The sequence below is a fragment of the Monodelphis domestica genome, chromosome 7 (genome assembly GCF_027887165.1).
Source record: "Monodelphis domestica isolate mMonDom1 chromosome 7, mMonDom1.pri, whole genome shotgun sequence".
Classification (NCBI taxonomy): Eukaryota; Metazoa; Chordata; class Mammalia; order Didelphimorphia; family Didelphidae; genus Monodelphis; species Monodelphis domestica.
This window is the reverse complement of record NC_077233.1, coordinates 34,389,273-34,407,741: the sequence shown is the minus strand read 5'-3', so window position 1 is coordinate 34,407,741 and position 18,469 is coordinate 34,389,273. Positions and strand designations below refer to the sequence as shown.

Genomic DNA, 18,469 nt, shown 5'->3' with positions numbered 1-18,469 from the left:
ATTAAGTTCCTTTGCCCAGGATCACACAGCTAGTAAATTTCTGATGCTGGATTTGAACTCAGATCTTCCTAACTCCAAGTTTAGCACTCTATTCACTGCCTCACTCAATTATTATTTATGTTGTCATTCATTAATTCCACGTATAATCAGAACTTTGGTTTGCCGAAAAAATTTTTTTAATTTGTTGATACTTTTACCTTTCCCAGATGTGATTTCCTGGATGATTATATGGACTATGTTTCTGTCAACCACCTATTTAGAAATGGTCCACAAAGCTGGTTTCTAAGCCACGTAGCAAGACAATAAAGAACTTTTTTACTTTCTTGTCCTAGCCAGTGAGGAGCTGTGACAACACAATTAGGTGTAACCACAGGGACCATCTAGTCCAATTTGCCCCTGAACAAGGAGTCCTCCACTTTGTGTGTTCTAAGAGCTTAATTTGTTAGAGACTTGGTTATCAATGACTTTTGTCTATTCAAAAAAATCCCATTCCCTTCTCAAGAGGAATTGCCCCCATGGATGGTATGAATAAGAATGTGCCACAAAGACTTTGAAGGCAGCTCCCAAAGAAGTTATCCCAAGAGGCTTTGAGAAATGAAAAGCAGCATTACTGGATTCTATATCATCTCTAAGGGGGATGGCTTTGAATTGTAGATGGATTTTATTTTGGTTGTCCATCATCCTGAATCCAAGGAAAGATAGAGGAATGAATGGTTTATTCTTTTGCTTTAAATTAGCTTCTAAATAACAAAGCAGAAGCATCTTAGCTTAAGAATGACCAGCAGAAAGGCACTTTCCACCATAAGGAAGAAACATGTGTCTGTAATAGCAATCAGCTGCAGGGATCTCATCATTTTGCCACCAAGAGCCCTGCCCATGTGTTCTTTTGGCTCCTACTTGTTTCAGTAAGTCACTTGCCAAAAGTAAGGGCCAACTTTTATTTCTGTATATTAAGGGAAGACATGGATTAATGATGGATGCTGGTCCATGGGTTGGAGTGGGAGTTGTGGGTATGGAGGTGGTAGTTGCAAATGCCATTTAAAGTGAAAGTTACATGATCAGCAACATGTGGAGAAAGCTTCATCCCTCGAATAAAACTTGGGGTCCTTCTTAATAAATATGAGACTAATAAATTTCTAAAACCAAAAACCAATGAGTATCTGATTTTGCTAACTCAGAATTTTTCTTTCTTTATTCTCTTAAATACTGCTTTTTTTTTTCTAGGAGAGGATTTCATGGTTTTAACATCTATTTTGAAGACATGTTAACAGTTTTATTATGTGTTTTGTAATGTAAAACCTTGGTGTGCATACAGAAAAAAATTTACTTACTTTGTTTTCAGTCTAGTCATTGGTCATTTCTAAAGTACTGGTTCCTAATTTTGGTCCTAAGATTTTATTTTCACCTTTGGAAAAGAAAATTGTAACTACGTACAAGTGGGCCACGGGGGTGGCAGATAATGGGATGATTTTGCAAATGCAAACTGTTAGGCTGAATTTACTGCTGTTTTTGGACAATGACAAGCCTTTTCTTATAGAAAATTCTGAATTTTTTCTCTTTTATACCTGCTGCAGAATGCAGTGCGTCATAATCTTAGTCTTCACAAGTGTTTTGTGCGAGTAGAAAACGTTAAAGGGGCAGTATGGACAGTGGATGAAGTAGAGTTCCAAAAACGAAGGCCACAAAAGATCAGTGGGTATGTCCACCATGTTTGAACTTCTTAGCCTAGCTTGGATCATGCTTACAGTTTCACGTAGAGGCTTTTGGCTGCTAGACGGCATTAGACGAAGAAGGCGGTTTCACGTTGTTTCAGTTAAGGGAACAAAAAAGCATTTCATCACTACTGTTTGTATGCCCACCAGTCTCCCTGACCCTGCTTGCTTGGTGTCCGTTGCATCACATGCTAGTAGCTTGTAGGCGGCAATGCATATTAACCCTCACAAACCATTTGCTTATGCTTATCGCATTTTATTTTCTTTTTCCTTTCCTTGTATTTGATGTCTGTTCTACCCCCAATCCCGCGTCCCTTTGTTTCCACTTCATCTCCTTTGCTGCTGCTCTTGTCCCAGGGTGCCATTCGCACCAACCTCTCCCTGCATAAGTGCTTTATCAGAGTAGAGGATGAGTTTGGGTCCTTTTGGACTGTTGATGATGAAGAGTTTAAACGTGGCCGCCATATTCAACGAGGCCGTCCTCGAAAATACTGCCCTGATGAAAACTTTGACGAGCTTGTTGCACAGTAAGACTTTTTACTTGCTTTTATTTTTTTTTCTGCTGTTGCTTTGCTTTGCATGGTTGACTCATCTCATGTAGTTTTGCATTTCACCAATTTAGTGATGCCACACTTTCTTACAATGGAACTAAGTTTTGTGATTGTATATGTATTTCTCTTGTTTCTCTCAAAACCAGTGCCTTGAATAATGCTTTTTTGACATCTTTAATGCAAATGTTGGTTGTACTAGGATTCAGCAACTTATTGTGACCCTCTAATTGAACAACTGACAGTGACCCTGTTATTGAGATGTATTGTTCCAAGTGGGAAGGCAACTTTTACTTGGGTTTGGAATTTGCATTTAATGAGACTCAGGTTAATCTCTTCCTACTGTTCATTCAGCATAACAATATAAGCATAATAAAATGAATGACTAAAATCCTCCAAGCATTGGGAAAATTATTAACTTCTAAATTTATTTTTAAAATGCAACTTAATTCACAAACAGTTCTTAAGTGCTCCATGGAAAGTTCACCAAAAAAAAAGACAGGGCCAAATATCCTTCTGTAAGTCTCTTGAGTTTCAAAACACATCTGCATTAGTAAAAGAAGTTTCTTTACTAGGATATACTTTATCTATACCTTTTTATATTACATTATACTATACTATATTATAATCTTCCCAGATTTGGGCCAAGTACCAAAGTTTGACACAAAATGAAATCTTCTGATGTCCCCAGAAATATCTCCTTCCAAAGCCATTAGTAAAATTTGTAATAACTAAGCGATGCCCCAGAGGTCAAAGCCAAGGATTATTTCACTGTTGTCCCTAACAGTGGATTCCATATATTCTAGCTCTTTTCAGCATCCAAACACTTGCTCCATCAGCCTTGCTTGCAGTGTTATTAAATGGCTCATGACGACACAAATCTGCCCTGCCTCGGCTGGAGCTCTCTATTTTTCCGCCCATCAGGCTTTTGGTTTTGGTAGAGCTTTTGGAAGGAAGGAGCTCCTGCAGGATTACTTGGTTGTCAAAGGAATTCCTTTCTCCAGTGGACAGCCAAGACTAGTACCACTACATAAAGCTTAGCGAGGCTTTCAAGCAGGTGAGACTTAAATCACAAACGCCCAGTTTCTAGGTTTGGAATTCCTATGAGCCAACGTAACTGAAATATGACATTTTTTTCCCCCTGGGAGAATCTACCAAATGCATTTTTCTGATTTGGAAGGAAAACCAACAGACTTGAAAACAGCGTAGAGAGTCAATCAAGAGTTGATTGTATTTAACTTTGAATTTTTATCTTTTTCTTACACAGTAACCCTTCTCTTATTAAAAATATACAGAGCAGCCACGCCTACTGTACACCTCTCAATGCTGCTTTACAGGTAAGATTAATGACTGTACCAAAGATGCAACAGAGGCATGTGTCTTCCCCACTCATTTCAAAATATATTAGCCTTGCTCTAATTAGATATTAAATTTTAATTCCGTTAAACTTTTTTCTTAAGTGCACAAAGCATCATAGTCCCTGGAGGCAAACACATATCAGGCTGCTTCAGCATTAGTTGGATGCTTAGCATTTTGAATATTGTGGCAAAAAAATTAAAAGTTCACTTATTAATATTTATCAGCAGTATCATAATTTCCATCCTCTTATTTCAGAATTTCACTTGAGGCAAAAATACCACAAGTGTAATTACTCTAGCACAGCTATTAATGTGCTGAATGATAGGATACTCTGTCACATGACCTTCTATTGTTCCTGGCTTTAAAGAGAAAGCATATCTTTTTTCTTTTAAAGTCTATTTTAGCATATTTTTCTTTTGTTCTGAAATCAGTGTTTAGTTCAGTCTGTAAAAGTGAACTGATGATACAGATGTTTTTGTTTAAACTATAGAGATGTTGGAGAAAACGTCTTTGGGTTTTGTGCAAAACAGGCAAGATTATGTAACATGCCCATAGAATTTGATGTTGCCTACAGATTCGGAGCACATTACATAATCTGTATTTCGGAAGGGGAGGAGGAGTCAACATTAGGCTGGCAGGAGTTTGATTCTCTCTCCTATGGGCATAACCTGAGAAGCTTGGGAGTTGGGCATACTTTCCATCTCTTCCTATTTTAGTGTGCCTGAGCCTATGTCAGGATAAGACATTTGTTTGTGGAGGGTGAGCAGGTTATTTCTAAACCCTTTAAAGACACTCATGTAACTTTTAATTAAATTGCCTAAATGGTGTCTAAGTCCCCAGAAATTGTTCATCCATGATTAGATTACTCCTGGGGAGTTAGGCTGTGTTAATGTTTCTTTTCTTTAAAAAAAAAAAAACCAACACACATTTGACTAAACAGATCAGTTCTAATGTGTTTTCAAAACTTTTAAGTAACAGTTTCTAGAAATTGAAAGTGCTTTTTCTGGATCTTTGTTTGGATTAGGTGGTTAATGATTTGCACAGTTAGCCCCAACTCTCTGTAGGGGACAGGTTCCACACATCACTCAGTTCTGGATAAACTCTCAATAAAGGATTATGTATATTGTGCACAATTAAATTCTGGAGGGAAATTGATCAGACTTATCATTTAAGCAATTTTATTTTTTTCCCCAAGCAGGAAACAAATTAATCAGAGAAATGACTTTCTGCATTTCTTTTAATTATTTTAGTTGACACAGTAACTTCAGAAAAGCAAATGTGAAAGCATGTGTAAAGGCAGCCACTGTAAATACCATTCATTAGTAACTTATTTTCCCTGGAGTCGTATGAAGTGTGAATTTAAAGGCTGCTCTGTCTCTGGAATAGTATTAAGATTACAGGCACATTTTACATTCATGAGGCTGAAAGGCAAAAATGAAATGATCCCACATTCCTCCAGATTCTGTTAACTATGTAACTAATTTCAATTAGTATGCTTCTCATTACAAAACTCTTCATGTTTTATTTCTGAAACGTGGTGATGTCGTCATCTTTACCCATTCCTGTTGTTTTTGATAACCCCAAAACTATCTTCAGATTTTCCCGGAGAGTAGACTTTTTCTCTTAGCCCACAATAGCTCTAGATGAATGAATTAATTCTGATCAAAGTCTTATGGAATTTTTTTGTTCTTCACTAGTTTGAATCCTTGTGGATAAACAACATCATAAGACACCTTTCTGCTGGGTTAATTAAATGAAGGAGCTAAATAATATGGTGAAAGCCACAACAATTCCTTCCATTATCATCCATTTCCAAAGGGAAGCAAAAATAATACTGGTACATAAAATCCTTTTCCCAGAAAAAAAAGTTAAAATCTAAAGAATCCCAAAGAAGGAACATAATGTGGCATTCAGGGTGGCATGGTGTACACCATATAAAGTGGGACCACATGATCTACTACAGAAATAAAGCATGGAACTCATTAAGCCTAGGAATAGTGATAGTAACTAAGGGTAACAGTAACGCTTCACATTTATAGAGTTCCTTTTTCCAGAAGATCATAAAATGTTTTACTAACATTTGTGGATGAGGAATATTTCAAGTGCTTCTCAACCATCATTCAAGCACTGAAGTTTTTTGGCAGATATACAAACCCTGACAGTGACCTTCTAGCCTCTATGTAGGGATAAAGTATAAGAAATTAAGTCTATTTCATGAAAGAATTTTATCCAAATATGCTTGTACTTGCGTCACAGCTAAGGGACTGTCCTGAAGCCATAAGTCAGTTAAAGTTTTGAATTTGGGGCCATTGGTTTGGTCTGTTTACTTTTAGCCTAAGTCTTGGAGTTGATCCTTTTCCTGTCATTCCTTCCTCTTTTTCTGGAGTCAGATTTTGTAAGCTTCTTTTCCATTCTGTGTGCCATGATATGGGCACATAGTGGTTGGGCATTCTTAAAAATAAAATACACACATACATATGTATAAAATATATAGATTTTCCAAATCTTGGCTATTCTTTCTCTCCTGAGCTCCATTTAGAAAGGTAAAATTAGAAACCTCCTTCATAGAGCAAGGAAAGATAGTAAGTTACAGAATAAGAGTAAATAAGTTGCCTTGCAAGTGGTTGCCCCATCTGCCTCACCTCCAGGGTTTGGGGTGGCATAGAGACTAGCATCTGAAGACTGAGGGAAACGAATTGGTCTTATCCTTCCTGCTTCAATATTTTAAAGTACTGAAGGGATTTATAATTAGCTCTCCCCCAGCCAGGAAAGTTCTTGCAAAAAGTCTCAATTCTGATGCATTTTTCTCTTTTGGCCTGAGTTAAAAATACCACCCTTCCGAGATGGAGGCTCCATCATTTCTACTCAGGTTGAGACCATGAAGTAATGAAAATATCAGGAGAGAAACATGATCTTGTGACATTCCCACTTCCGAGAAGTTGGAGTAATCATCCCCAAAGAACTGCCCATTATTTGGTGAGGCGTGACCATTGGGTTTCAGTAAAGGCAGCAGCTAGGAGGGCTCTTGCCCAGCTGCAGTTTGCAAAAAATAATTCTGGCAATTGCTTTTTCTCCTTGCTCTGCCAGAAAAAAAAAATGCTTTATTGCAATTACAAGAGATCTGTGTGGAAAAAGTACTTGACTTAAATTATTTCACAAACTGTAGGAAACTAGGGAATGCTCAAAGTTGCTGTTCATCAAAATGAGTTCACCACATTTGGAAACAAAAACAGAGGAAGTAACCCTCTGATTTCTTTTTTTTTAAAAAAGGCAGCTATATAAATTCAAATGTGGAGAGGAAGAATGGGAGTAGGCTCTCAAAGAGACTGGCCTTGGCACTAGTCCATCAGCCACAGCTGTGTAGGTGAGTTAGCTTAGCCCCCCAAATACGTGGCATGTAGAGGGAAGTCGTTTATGGATTTGGGGTTTATACCACGTGTGAGGCTGGGATCATTTTAATGGGCATTCTCCTAACTGCTCAGCTACACAACCTAAAATCTTGCTGCCTAGGGCCCTCTACCCCCCAAACCTCATCTTTTCTTTGGTATCAGGATTTACCCAACTCTCTGGACCTATCGTGAAACTGTTGACACAGGATGGAAAATAAGGTCCATTGTAGCATCAGTGAGATCATTTTGATTGTTTTTGATCTCTGACTAGGGTTGCTAGAGCTTATCCTCTATGGAAAAGTTCACTGGATCACTGAAGCAAAACAAAATATTTAGGTGTAGTATTAGTGGAGATTTCAACCAATGTGGTGTCTCATTCCCCAATTATAGGAAAAGTATTCAGATTGGATGGGAAGTCAGCAGTAATTCACTATATCGCGAAGGTTTTCATTTCAGACCTTTTCCTCATTTTTTACTATTCTTTTTTTGCCCTCCAGAGTTGCCTCATGATTCTGAATCTCTTTGTTTACTTAAATATTAAAAAAGTAACCATATTTAAATATCTAGGAGATAACAGACATTCTTCTCCCCTGCTTTTTTTAAGGATATAAAATATTTCAGAGAATATTTTATTTCAACATCAACAATTTAACTATGACAGTTCTACATAAATTTTTTAAAAATCATTAAGCAGGGGAAAAAAAAATATATATATATATTCTATGTGATTCATACTTTATAATGTGCTTCCTTTCTATAGGTTACATGTTTATGGAAGTTCTCATAAGTCGGAGCTGTGCAGTCAGAATAATCCTATCAAATCTATAATATCCAATAGTGGCATTATAAAAATGGATAAAGAAATGAAAATTCCATTATATTTCACTGTGATCTGTAAATATTCAATTCTTCTCGAAAAGAAAGCACCAGACAGAAACTTTATATTCAATAGTCTCTTCTCAGCCATACATTAGTACTAAATGCATGGAGCCCCTCAATCTTGGTGAACTCCCCTTTGGAGGAAGGGGGTGGGGATCCCTGCCTCAAGCCCTCCTCAGTCAGAGGTGCTGGTATCTGGAGAAAGCCAATTTCTCTCCTCCTGGGAGTTAAAGTAGATGGGAATAGGAGGCTGTCTTTTAAGACCTGAAGCTGGAAATATACTGTAGCATTTAGAATTTTTGAATTTATTTTGTTGTTAAGCAAATTACGTGATTGCTCTGACTCTAAATCCATTAGAAACTATTTGCCAGGAAGCAGCACCTATGAAAATGAGCTCATCATGATTTAGTAAATGAACCTGAAATACACTCCACCTGTTTATCATGTACGTCTCTTTCTAAGCCTTACTTCTTCATAGACTCTTTTCGTGTTATTGGCAGGCTTCGATGGCTGAAAATAGTATACCTCTCTACACTACTGCTTCCATGGGAAATCCCACTCTGGGCAATTTAGCCAGTGCTATGAGGGAAGAGCTAAATGGCGCGATGGAGCATACAAACAGTAACGAGAGTGACAGTAGTCCCGGCCGTTCCCCTATGCAAGCAATGTGAGTATCATAGAAGAATGTTTTGGCTGCTTCTTTGGCAGTGATGACCAAGGGACATTTGTACATTCGTCCTGTTTTTTGGCAGAGATTGGGAAGGGAAGAATTATTTCTCTGAAACTCTCATTGACCTAGGAATTGATAAAAGTTGGAGTTTCTGGAAATGCTTTGAGAGATTTGAGGATAGAGGGATCACTGAACAACTTCCACATAAAACCAGTAGTATATCTCATTCTGCAACTGCACACAGTTTTGTTTTTATCATCATCATCCATTTCTGGGAAAATATTCTTAATTTACTCAACTTTGCAACATCTCAAGATTTGGACCTGAGGGTAGATAAGGGAAAGGGAAAGGAGAAAGGATGGAAAGAAAAGGAGAGAGTTGGAAAATATGCTTGTTTACTAAGTTGTATGATAAGCTTAAACTAACATTCCAAACACAAGATTATTTCCAGGCATTAATGATGGCACATAGGAAAGGCTGCATGATTTATAGATTGCTCTTAAAATATCAAAAGGAAAATTAATAGGAGCATTATAGCAGCAGACGGCAGTATAATGAGTGCATATATAACTGAATGAAATAATGGGAGCTTGCTGTCCATGCTAACTGTGAATGGCAACCGGGCAGCTCTGTACAATAGAAAAGGGTACGGCAGGAAGGGCGTGATGCCCCTGTGGGTGTGTGCAGTATTTATGGGGTGACAGAAGTGAGTTTGTGTGGCTGTAAATAACCCTGACCCTCCCCAAAAGACCCAAAAGAGTGATTATTTGAATACTTGAGAAGGAAGCTGAGTTCAGTATTCGTGTTCATTTGGGGAGTTGACCTCTTTAAGGAAATGAGGCATTTTCAAATTTGTGACACTCAGAACTTGTTATCGTTTGCTTCTCAACACTTCCAGCAAGTGAACAAAGCTTAGGCCACAGTTTTCCAGCCCTATTTTCCAGCATATCATTTTAAGATCATGTCAGTGACTAAAATGAGAAAGTTGGAAAATACTTAATCTGTTGTAATTGGCATCAAAAGGAATTGACATCTAATGATGTTTCCCACACCCCCCCCCCATTCTTTTCCTCCTCCTGTATATTCAGGGTTGGTAGGGAGAGTGGCTTCCAAAACTCAAACTATTTGGCTATTCCAGCAGAATGAAAAGAGCTTTAAGCTGGCAATGGTCATTTTCAATTAAGATGGACAGACCCATTTTAAAATGTTGATTCTGCTATTTCTGAGGCTAATGGCTCTGTATGTTCAAGTGCTAATGTGAATATGTGTTGTTTTCTTTCATCTTTATCATGTTTGTATCCCTATGCATCTACTTTTTGATACTGAGCTAGTTTATTTTTGATTGTTCAGCAATGATTTCCCCCAGTCTACAATCCCCAACGTTTCATTGATAGGGTGACCTCAGATGATGAACTAGCTGGGAAATGACCCAGATGATCTCCAGTAGATAGCAAGGTCATGTGTGAGTGGCATTTGGGGAAAGCAGACTTAGAATTCATATGATCAATCCAATAAATACATGCCATACAGTGATGCCATTCATTTTAGAATTTCCTATTCACCTAGCCAATCCCCCAGTGATATTTGGGAACCCAGAGTTTAGTGCTGTAGAAAAATGTGGTCTCTGACTTCCTAGTGAAACTTGGGTTTCAAAATGCTTTTGCAAAAAGGCAAAATACATATAGTATGTTGTTCATATCTCACAGGTTCACCCTGTTTGCTAAATGTAATTATATGTCAACAGCAGATTTCCTATGCCTACTATCAGTGTCATAGACAGTTACTCTTTGTGACCTCTTATTTCCATTAAGTGCATTTTATAATGGCATATTTTTCATTCTCCTCCAATACGCACTACCCTGCTATGATGCAAATTGTTTTTTAACTGTTCCAGTATATTGGAATAAATCAAGCCTTAAACTTTATCACCGGGTTTAAAGGACCTTGTTAGCATGGCAACCCAGCTAATATGTAGTGAGTGCTCTAGCCCAAGTCTTCATTCTTCCCACTTTTTCTGACACTCAAATACCACTACTTTTATTTCTTTTTTGAAACACTAGAAAGTAGTTACCTAATTACAGCTTCAGGACATAACACTTTCATACTGATGTGCTCTAAAAGGTGCCTACATAGCAAACTGCTTCATGCTGTATACAGCATCAGAATGCAATTCCTTTAAACAAGTTAGTTTTATTTAGGAAAAAGAAAATAGAAAGAGAAAAGAAAAGAAAGTCCTGTTCCCAGAATGGACAAACAAAAGAATTACTCAGATGTCAGAAGAAAGGAAAGTTGTGATTTATCAAGGTTATTTATTGTTAACCCTTCTAGAAGCAATCTTTCTATTTTCAGAAAGAAGAGGGGAAGGGAAATGTAAATTTGGGACTCCCCCCTTTCCAGGTGATGGGTGGCTCTTGGTGAAGCATAGTTAGTCACATATCTTTGGGCATATGTCATTTATCTAGACCAAGAAGTGCTGCAATCTTTTGTATATTGCTGCTTTATACTTTTTATAATCTAAAGGAGTATATCACATGTCTAGTTTTGTAAAACCTCAAGTCATGTCAAGTGCCTTTTATCTCAAACTTGGCCATGAATGCTTCATGTTAAAAATCAAAAAATCCACTACGCCATTAAAGAGGATGAGAGATAGAGGACATTCATCTATTCAGTAAATATGTATTAAGCCTCTAATAGGTGGAAAGCACTGAGATCAAACCAAATGAATAGGAGGGACATTCCCTGGCTTCACACATCGCAAGTGGGGTTAGGACTCCCAGATCACAGGGGGAATGGCATGTATTGCTCTGGAGCACTTAGTGCAGGTTCTCACCCCTTTAGTTTTTTTGAGGGGAGTTGCCCCTTCCCCATTATCCTAAAACAAAATTTCTTCTCATTTTTTTTTCTGATGCTATGACTGGACTCATCTCATTTTCAATACTAGTTGCAAGGGGCAGCTAGGTGGCTCATTGGCTTGAGAGCCAGAACTCGATCCTCAGACACTTCCCAGTTATGTGACCCTAGGCAAGTCACTTAATCCCCATTGCCTATCCCATATTTACTCTTCTGCCTTAGAACCAATTCAAAGCATTGATTCTAAGATGGAAAGTAAGAGTTTAAAAGAAAAACTAGTTGCAAGTAAAGTACAAATTTCTAAAGTCTAATGGTACTGAAAAGACAAAGGAAGGAAAGTGGTTTCTCTGCTTGAAGTGAAGAACAGGGTAGCATCCATATCCTTGGCTCTCTAAGACTGAGTGGAAGGCATGAGATGAACACAGAAATCAGATGGCTTTCAGGCATGTGGTACACCTGAAAGCATAATAGGGAACTGTATTGCATTTAACTTCTTGTTCTAGCTGTTCACAAGAGTAGGAGCTTACTTAGGGTATGTTTACACCCTAAACTTGAGTTTCATTAAAGTAAAAACCACTTCATGTTTGCAAGAATCCCCATTCTCTAGAACAGTTCAGAGCAGAGGTTCTTGACCTAAAGTCCATGAATCCTCATGAGTGTCCTTGGATGGATTTCTTGAGGCAGGGTGGGGTGCAATCTGAGTTTGTGCTTCGAACAATATCTTAATAACGATATTCAGTTTGACCAATTTCCTCTGTAATCCTATGTAGTTTATTTTATGCATTTAAAAACATTATTTTGAGAGAGGATCTATAGAGGCTTCTCTAGCCTGCTGAACTGGTCCAGGACGCATAAAAAATTTTAGAATCTCTGATCCAGAGTAATACTCTGCTTAGTTTTAATATGGTTTGTGCCCTTTGTTTAGCATTTGTACCAACATCAATTATTTAATAAGCCAGTGGTCTCCATTACTATTTCTTAGTCCTAATATGTGATAACGTCAATAAAAATCAGTCCTTTTCCATTGATAGTCCCACCAAGGAGACAATGATAACTCAAATGGGTATTTTACATATCAAAAGCCCCAGAACAAAAAAAGTAATTTGTATTTGTAAAGGATCGGTTGTAAATATGATTTACGAACAACATTTCTCAATTGTTATCATAGCAGTTTTGTATGATCACCCCACACTCCCCTGCGGGTTATTCATGGGCTAGTCCATAATGAGAAATTTGGCAGATCTCATCTCCGTAGAGCATGCTGGTGCCCACTGTGAAGCTGGGGATCGTGTCTTGCCTTGTTTACAGCTGACAGTGTTATTATTCTCGTTAGGGCTCTGCTCTCTTATCATATTGTTGTGTTGAGCGGGTCTTTTCCTCGACGTTTGTGTTTCCTGGCAGGGCTTTTTCTTCCCTTATTGACAGTTTGTAAAAATATGCATTAATTTGGAGTTTCCAGCATGTATCATGGTGTCTCTTTGCTGTGTTTGCTTGAAGTTGATTAATGATAGAACCTCACTTGGGGTCGTCCTCTGGAGAGTTGTTTCACAGGTTCTGCATGTTAACTAGAGAAACAGCACACAGCTCGCAATGATTAGCCCAGACTCCAGGAGCTCAGTGGTCTGACAAACCAGCATTTTGTTTTACAGATGTTTATTTCACTTATTTATTTGAAGATTGTATTAATCAGCCCAGTGTGTCTGCTGAGAGCATAGCCTCCAAAGGGGTGAAGAGATAAGCCAGAAGGAAAAAAAAGGCTTCTTTTAGAGAAGTTCTTATTCTTTTTTTAAGGCAACAAATAATGACAGAACAACTCATACATTCCCTAAGAAAAGAAAGTAAACAGTTTAATATTCTTTGGAAAGACAGACTTATGCTAATAATGTTACCCACAGAGTACTCCTGATTTAACTGGAAACTTTGCTCATTGCTCATATTTTTCCCCTGTAGGCACCCAGTGCATGTCAAAGAGGAACCTTTAGATCCAGATGAAAATGAAGGTCCGCTCTCCTTAGTGACAACAGCCAACCACAGTCCAGATTTTGACCACGACAGAGATTATGAAGATGAACCTGTAAATGAGGACATGGAGTGAATGTCTAATATCCTTATCCTGAGAATGAAGATTGGGAAAAAAACAAAAAACAGAAAACAGAAACAAAACAAGTCAAAGTCCGCTGTGAAATCTCTCCATTATTGTACAGTCTGGGGGATTTTCACTCCATTTTGACAACTCTGAAATGTGTTAACTCTTAGTGCCATCAAGTATCCCATTTGGGAGTATTTTTGATTTTTCTACTTTTTGTTGAAAAAAGGAATTTGTACTCTGTGCATTGGATGGACTTGTTTGGTACTTGGGATTTTCCTCTCTTACAGTCAACATCAGTGTTGTAAATTTGCTAAACTGATTCACTTACATTAAGCAGCAGACTTTGGACTGCAGTCCTGCCAATCACGGACACTGAGGACGTCAAACTGAGCATGTTCACCTAAACTGCAGATCAAGCCTTTGCCCAGATTTTAAGGATTCCAATGGACCACATATTTGCACAGTACTTACTGCATGTTGATTATCACTGCCTTTACTCCATTTTTTTTTGCTTCCATTTGGGATGGGGAAGGCCTCTGTGTGTGTATTGGGGGGTGGGGTTAAAGAATAATTATCCCAAACTTTTTAATGTATTGCTTTTTTTTTTTTTGGCTTCTACTATACCATTTTAAGTTCTGACCTCAGGCCTCAACTTGGGCCCAGGGCCTCTTTGAGGCTTTAATGTTTTCTGTACTCTGTGATGAATGTTAATAGGTGTTTTTATTATACAAAGCTGAATGTCATTTTCTTGTTTGTAGTTTTCTGTCATTCATTCCAATTTCCTTCAGATAGCACCCATGTTTTCTTTAAATTCAGAAAACATTCCGTTTTGGTCTTTGCAAGAAGGTCCCAAATGCTGCACTCTACCCAATGAAGGTTGTCCAACTCGAAAGGATGAAATCCTGCGAGAATGAGAATGAATGACAGACAGAGAAACACTGTAGAAAGCAACGCAGATTCATTCCACAAAGCAGTATTTGGGAATTTTGTCTTGGGGTTGTTTTCTCGGCAGCCACATCCTTTGGAACATCACCACGATATTTAGCACCAGTTGAATTCCATAGCAGCTAGGATCAGTCATTGATCAAGAGCCTCCTGTGTATGTGTGTCAGGCACTGTGCTAGGCACCGAGGACACACAGACGGGAGTGCAATGGCGGGCACTCCCTCGTGTGACACAAGTTGGGATGCACCAACAGCTCTCCGAAGTAGTCGTAAGGATCTGTGTAGGGGACCCCCGTGGGTTACTTTGTCTGCCAAGTGGTGAAAAATGTCATGGACTTCACCAAATACCATTCCTGAAAGTAGTGGTGTTATCACTTAATTTAGGCATCCATCCATTAAGGACTGCTTGGTGGCATTAATCTGCTGGAATGCAAATTAGATTTCAGATTGAACTTGTTATGGAAATTGTTAAGGACTGAGCCCAGGAAATGTTGAAGTGTTCACGATTCCAATTGTGCACATTCTGTACCGCAGTTTCGTTGGTTATGCAATAGGACGATGCCAACTCGTCTCCCGCACTCAGAGCGAGAGACGTGGCTCCGGTCCCTGGACCGGAGCTTTTGCCATTTGGACCTCGGCAGTTCTCGTCACGCACAAGGCATAGAGAAGGCTGGAATTCTCGGTCAGTCACCTCAGTCACTGAACACCTGAGCATGTTCATTCTGCAACCACTTTTGTCACTCAGTTATTTATGTAGGATGGTAGCTTATTTTTTTATTTTAGTTTGAAAGCCTTTCAGAGCTTAATTTATATTCTCCTTTGTACTTTTTTTTCTAAAATTACCAAAGATATTACACAAAGGTAAATTATGTTCTCTGTTATATGCTTTATCTTATGAAGCCAAATATCCTCTTATTGTTGATCAAAGGAGGTGAAAGATTTAGAGGGAAACGACAAGATATGGGCTATTGCTAACCTGAGAGAGAACTGCTCCTTTATTCTATAATAAATTTAGAAAGCCAAGTAGGTAATGGAACCAAAGTTGTTGCTTTTTTTTTTTGTGCACCTCTACAGTGACTGAAGCTCACTACTGTAAGGAAAAATGATGGGGGCTATCGAGGATCAAAGTAGGGAACCAGTATTAAAAGAATTACAGAAGGGAAGATCTCTCTCTCATGACAAAGAAAAAAAATGAATGTATGTTGCAGAAAATTAGTGTCCAGTAAAGGAGACAGTTAAATAAAATTCAGAGAGAACAAGAAAAGCTTCCATGATTAAACTGGGCCATATAATAGATTTTCTAGGGGGAAAAAAATGTTTGTTTGACAGATTGTATGCCACTTTTTTTTTTTTTAAGAATTGTGCTCTGATCACATCTTGAATTTTGGTTTATCTTGGCATAATTTCTCCATTTTTGTTGGTTAGGTTTCGTTCACCATTTTCCACAAAGAAATAACACTCCTGTCCACTCATAAGCTTGGTACAAGAAACAGAAACTTGATTGGCAGTTACTCTTTGGAGCTCCATCCACTCTGCTTCCCACAATACAAAGGGCAGTCTGTGGTCATTTTTAACTTACCCTGATGTGCGGGCAATAGCCCAAAGGGATCGTGAGAAGTGGGCCCTGTGTTTCTAAACTGAGTGGGTTGCTGGCTAGTTCGGTATTCAAAAGAGGATAAAAATCTGGTAGGTTAGTTCATTCTCAGCATGTGTAGCTAGACATGAGTAAAGAGAACAGCATGAGAAACTGTTAGTTCGCATACCTCAGTTCAAACCTTTAGGGAATGAGTAAAAGAAAAAAAATTACATTGCACTCAGTTGCACTTAGTTGTATGTCTTGCATGCTTAGTCTAAAGACTGTAGCAAAAAAAAATAAAAAGAGAAAAATTAGATTTTACGTCTCTTGCGGGTATCATGGCCCTGCAGAAGAACCAACTGAAAAAAAAATCTCAGGCTTTCTTTCCGTCAAGCAAATTTCACTCTGATTTTTACAGTTCTGATTCCGTATCCCTCTTGGGTACCCAGTCGCTTCTTTAGGGTGGGGTTTATTATGTTGTACATATATAGCCCGCTGTGTCTGTGTGAGCCTTTGTCTTTTCGGGGGAGGGCAGAGGGAGGTTCATTTTTTAGATATTGTTCCTAAAAAGGAATAAATGCATACACCTGTTTGTCAAAACACCTTTCCTTTTTTTTTTGTGCAACTGCTTTATATTAACTATACTAAAAATAGCTTTGGGGAAAAAAAACCTACTGTATGTAATGGGATTGCAGAGTGTGCTGCACATGAATTTCATTTAGTTATCCTTGCTTTAAGAATATTGGATGACATTTCCTGACATGTGGGAGAAAAGCCCTGACCCCTTCTTTATTTGTTTTTGTTTTTGTTTTTGTTTGGCTTTTAAATTGTAACATAGTTGACAGATTTTGTTTTGTGGTTTTTTTTTTCTGTTATCATTGATTGAAGCATTTTGTACAGTTGTGGTTTGTGTGTGTGTGTGTGTGCTAAGCTGATTTTTTTTATACTTCCCCCCCCCACCCCACTCCCGGCCCCCCTGTGTTATTCTACCACTGATATTTCCGGCTGTCTTCAATGAGTTCCTAACATTTGAAAAGGAAAAAAAAATGTTGTTGAAAATATTTTCTCCTGCTGCAGTAAATATTTTGCATGATGAAAGTCCAGGGTCACACTTTCAAAGTTTATCAGTGAAGTAGTGATTAATAATGGGGAGTGTCAAAATATTGAACTTTTGTATAAAAAAAAACTTTACAAGGTGCCAAGATGTAAAGACAATTTGTTACATGTTTTTTTTCTCAAAGAAAAGCGTACATTATGAAAGTAGTACCATGTTTCAGGTAAACACGCTGTCAGGAATGAGGGTCCAGCCTTCCTTGTCCCCAGAGTTTGTAAATGTGAAACCTGTTTGGTTTCTGCATTTGACTAGCAGTAAAATGACCTATCAAGGCTTATGTAGAATAATCGTGACTACCAAGCTGTCTGTCACTTTTTTGATGCTGACATAGGATGGTTCTTACCTAATTCCCAGTGCTCTGTCTCAGAACTGCTATGGGATACCTCAGATTTTCAAACTAGAACTACTGTGCAAATCACTAGATATTTTATCCAAATGAAAAACTTTTTTAAGGGGGGAGGGGGAAGCCTTGAGAATTCTTGTAGTTTTCAGATTACAAGTGAGCCCCATTTCTTAAGAACACAAAGACTGCATAGAATGGTTTTAAACCGCTTTGGTACCTTTTAGTTAATAATGTACCCACACGGAGTTTTTGGGATGTTTTGAAAACAGTTTTAGCTTTCTTATCTCAAGGATCCAATGGACAGATCCAGTGGCATTTCATGGGCCTGCCATAGTTAATAAAATATCTACTACACATAAGCCTTGATGAAAATGGTACAGTCCAGACTGTTAGCATGGTGCTGTGTGTGTATGTGCTGCCAGTAACGAGATTTTTTTTGATAAGGCATAAAAGAAACTCATTCCTTACATCAACTGTAATTCCATCATTCCATGTCTGTTGATACAGACAATAAAAAAAATGTTGTGTAGTCAGTACTAATTACTGACATTATAGCATTCTCAAATGCAATAAAAATGCTGGTTGTTCACACTGGTCGTACAAGTTGCCACAGCCTAAGTTTTTTTTTTCCTCCTCCTCCCTGTCCTACTATTATGTATTAGTCGAATTGTATTAGGATCCATCACCAGCGTCTTCAGTTACCTAATTATTAACGTCGGCTTTCAAGAAAAGAGATGGTATGAAGCAACTTCACCACACTTGCTGGACTCGCCACCAAGCTGGAAGGAAAAATGGCCACTTAGACAAACTTTGAGAAAGGAGCTGGCTTTTCTCTCAATTAAGCCCACACTCTTATTTTCTTGATCAAATTTTATAAAGAAAAAATAAAGTGTTTAATAACTAGCATTAGTAGCAAACTGAAAATTCAGAGGAAAGTGATTTCATGAATAATTCATTAAAATTTCACATCTGCAAGATTAGTCATCCAAATAAAAT

The 18,469-nt window shown here is 38.1% G+C and overlaps 1 protein-coding gene across 21 annotated transcripts in view; it reads left to right on the top strand.

Annotated features, from left to right (window-relative positions):
• The window catches only part of FOXP1 (forkhead box P1), a 661,259-nt gene extending 643,174 nt beyond the window's left edge, over positions 1 to 18,085 (top strand). For all 21 annotated transcript variants that reach the window (XM_056804416.1, XM_056804414.1, XM_007500086.3 and 18 more), the window contains 4 exons: positions 1,575 to 1,696; positions 3,528 to 3,597; positions 8,388 to 8,554; positions 13,358 to 18,085. In XM_056804416.1, coding sequence (XP_056660394.1) covers positions 1,575 to 1,696; positions 3,528 to 3,597; positions 8,388 to 8,554; positions 13,358 to 13,502 — 504 coding nt within the window. In that variant the 3' untranslated portion in view covers positions 13,503 to 18,085. The remainder of the gene's footprint in view (positions 1 to 1,574; positions 1,697 to 3,527; positions 3,598 to 8,387; positions 8,555 to 13,357) is intronic.
• The last annotated feature ends 384 nt before the right edge of the window (positions 18,086 to 18,469 follow it).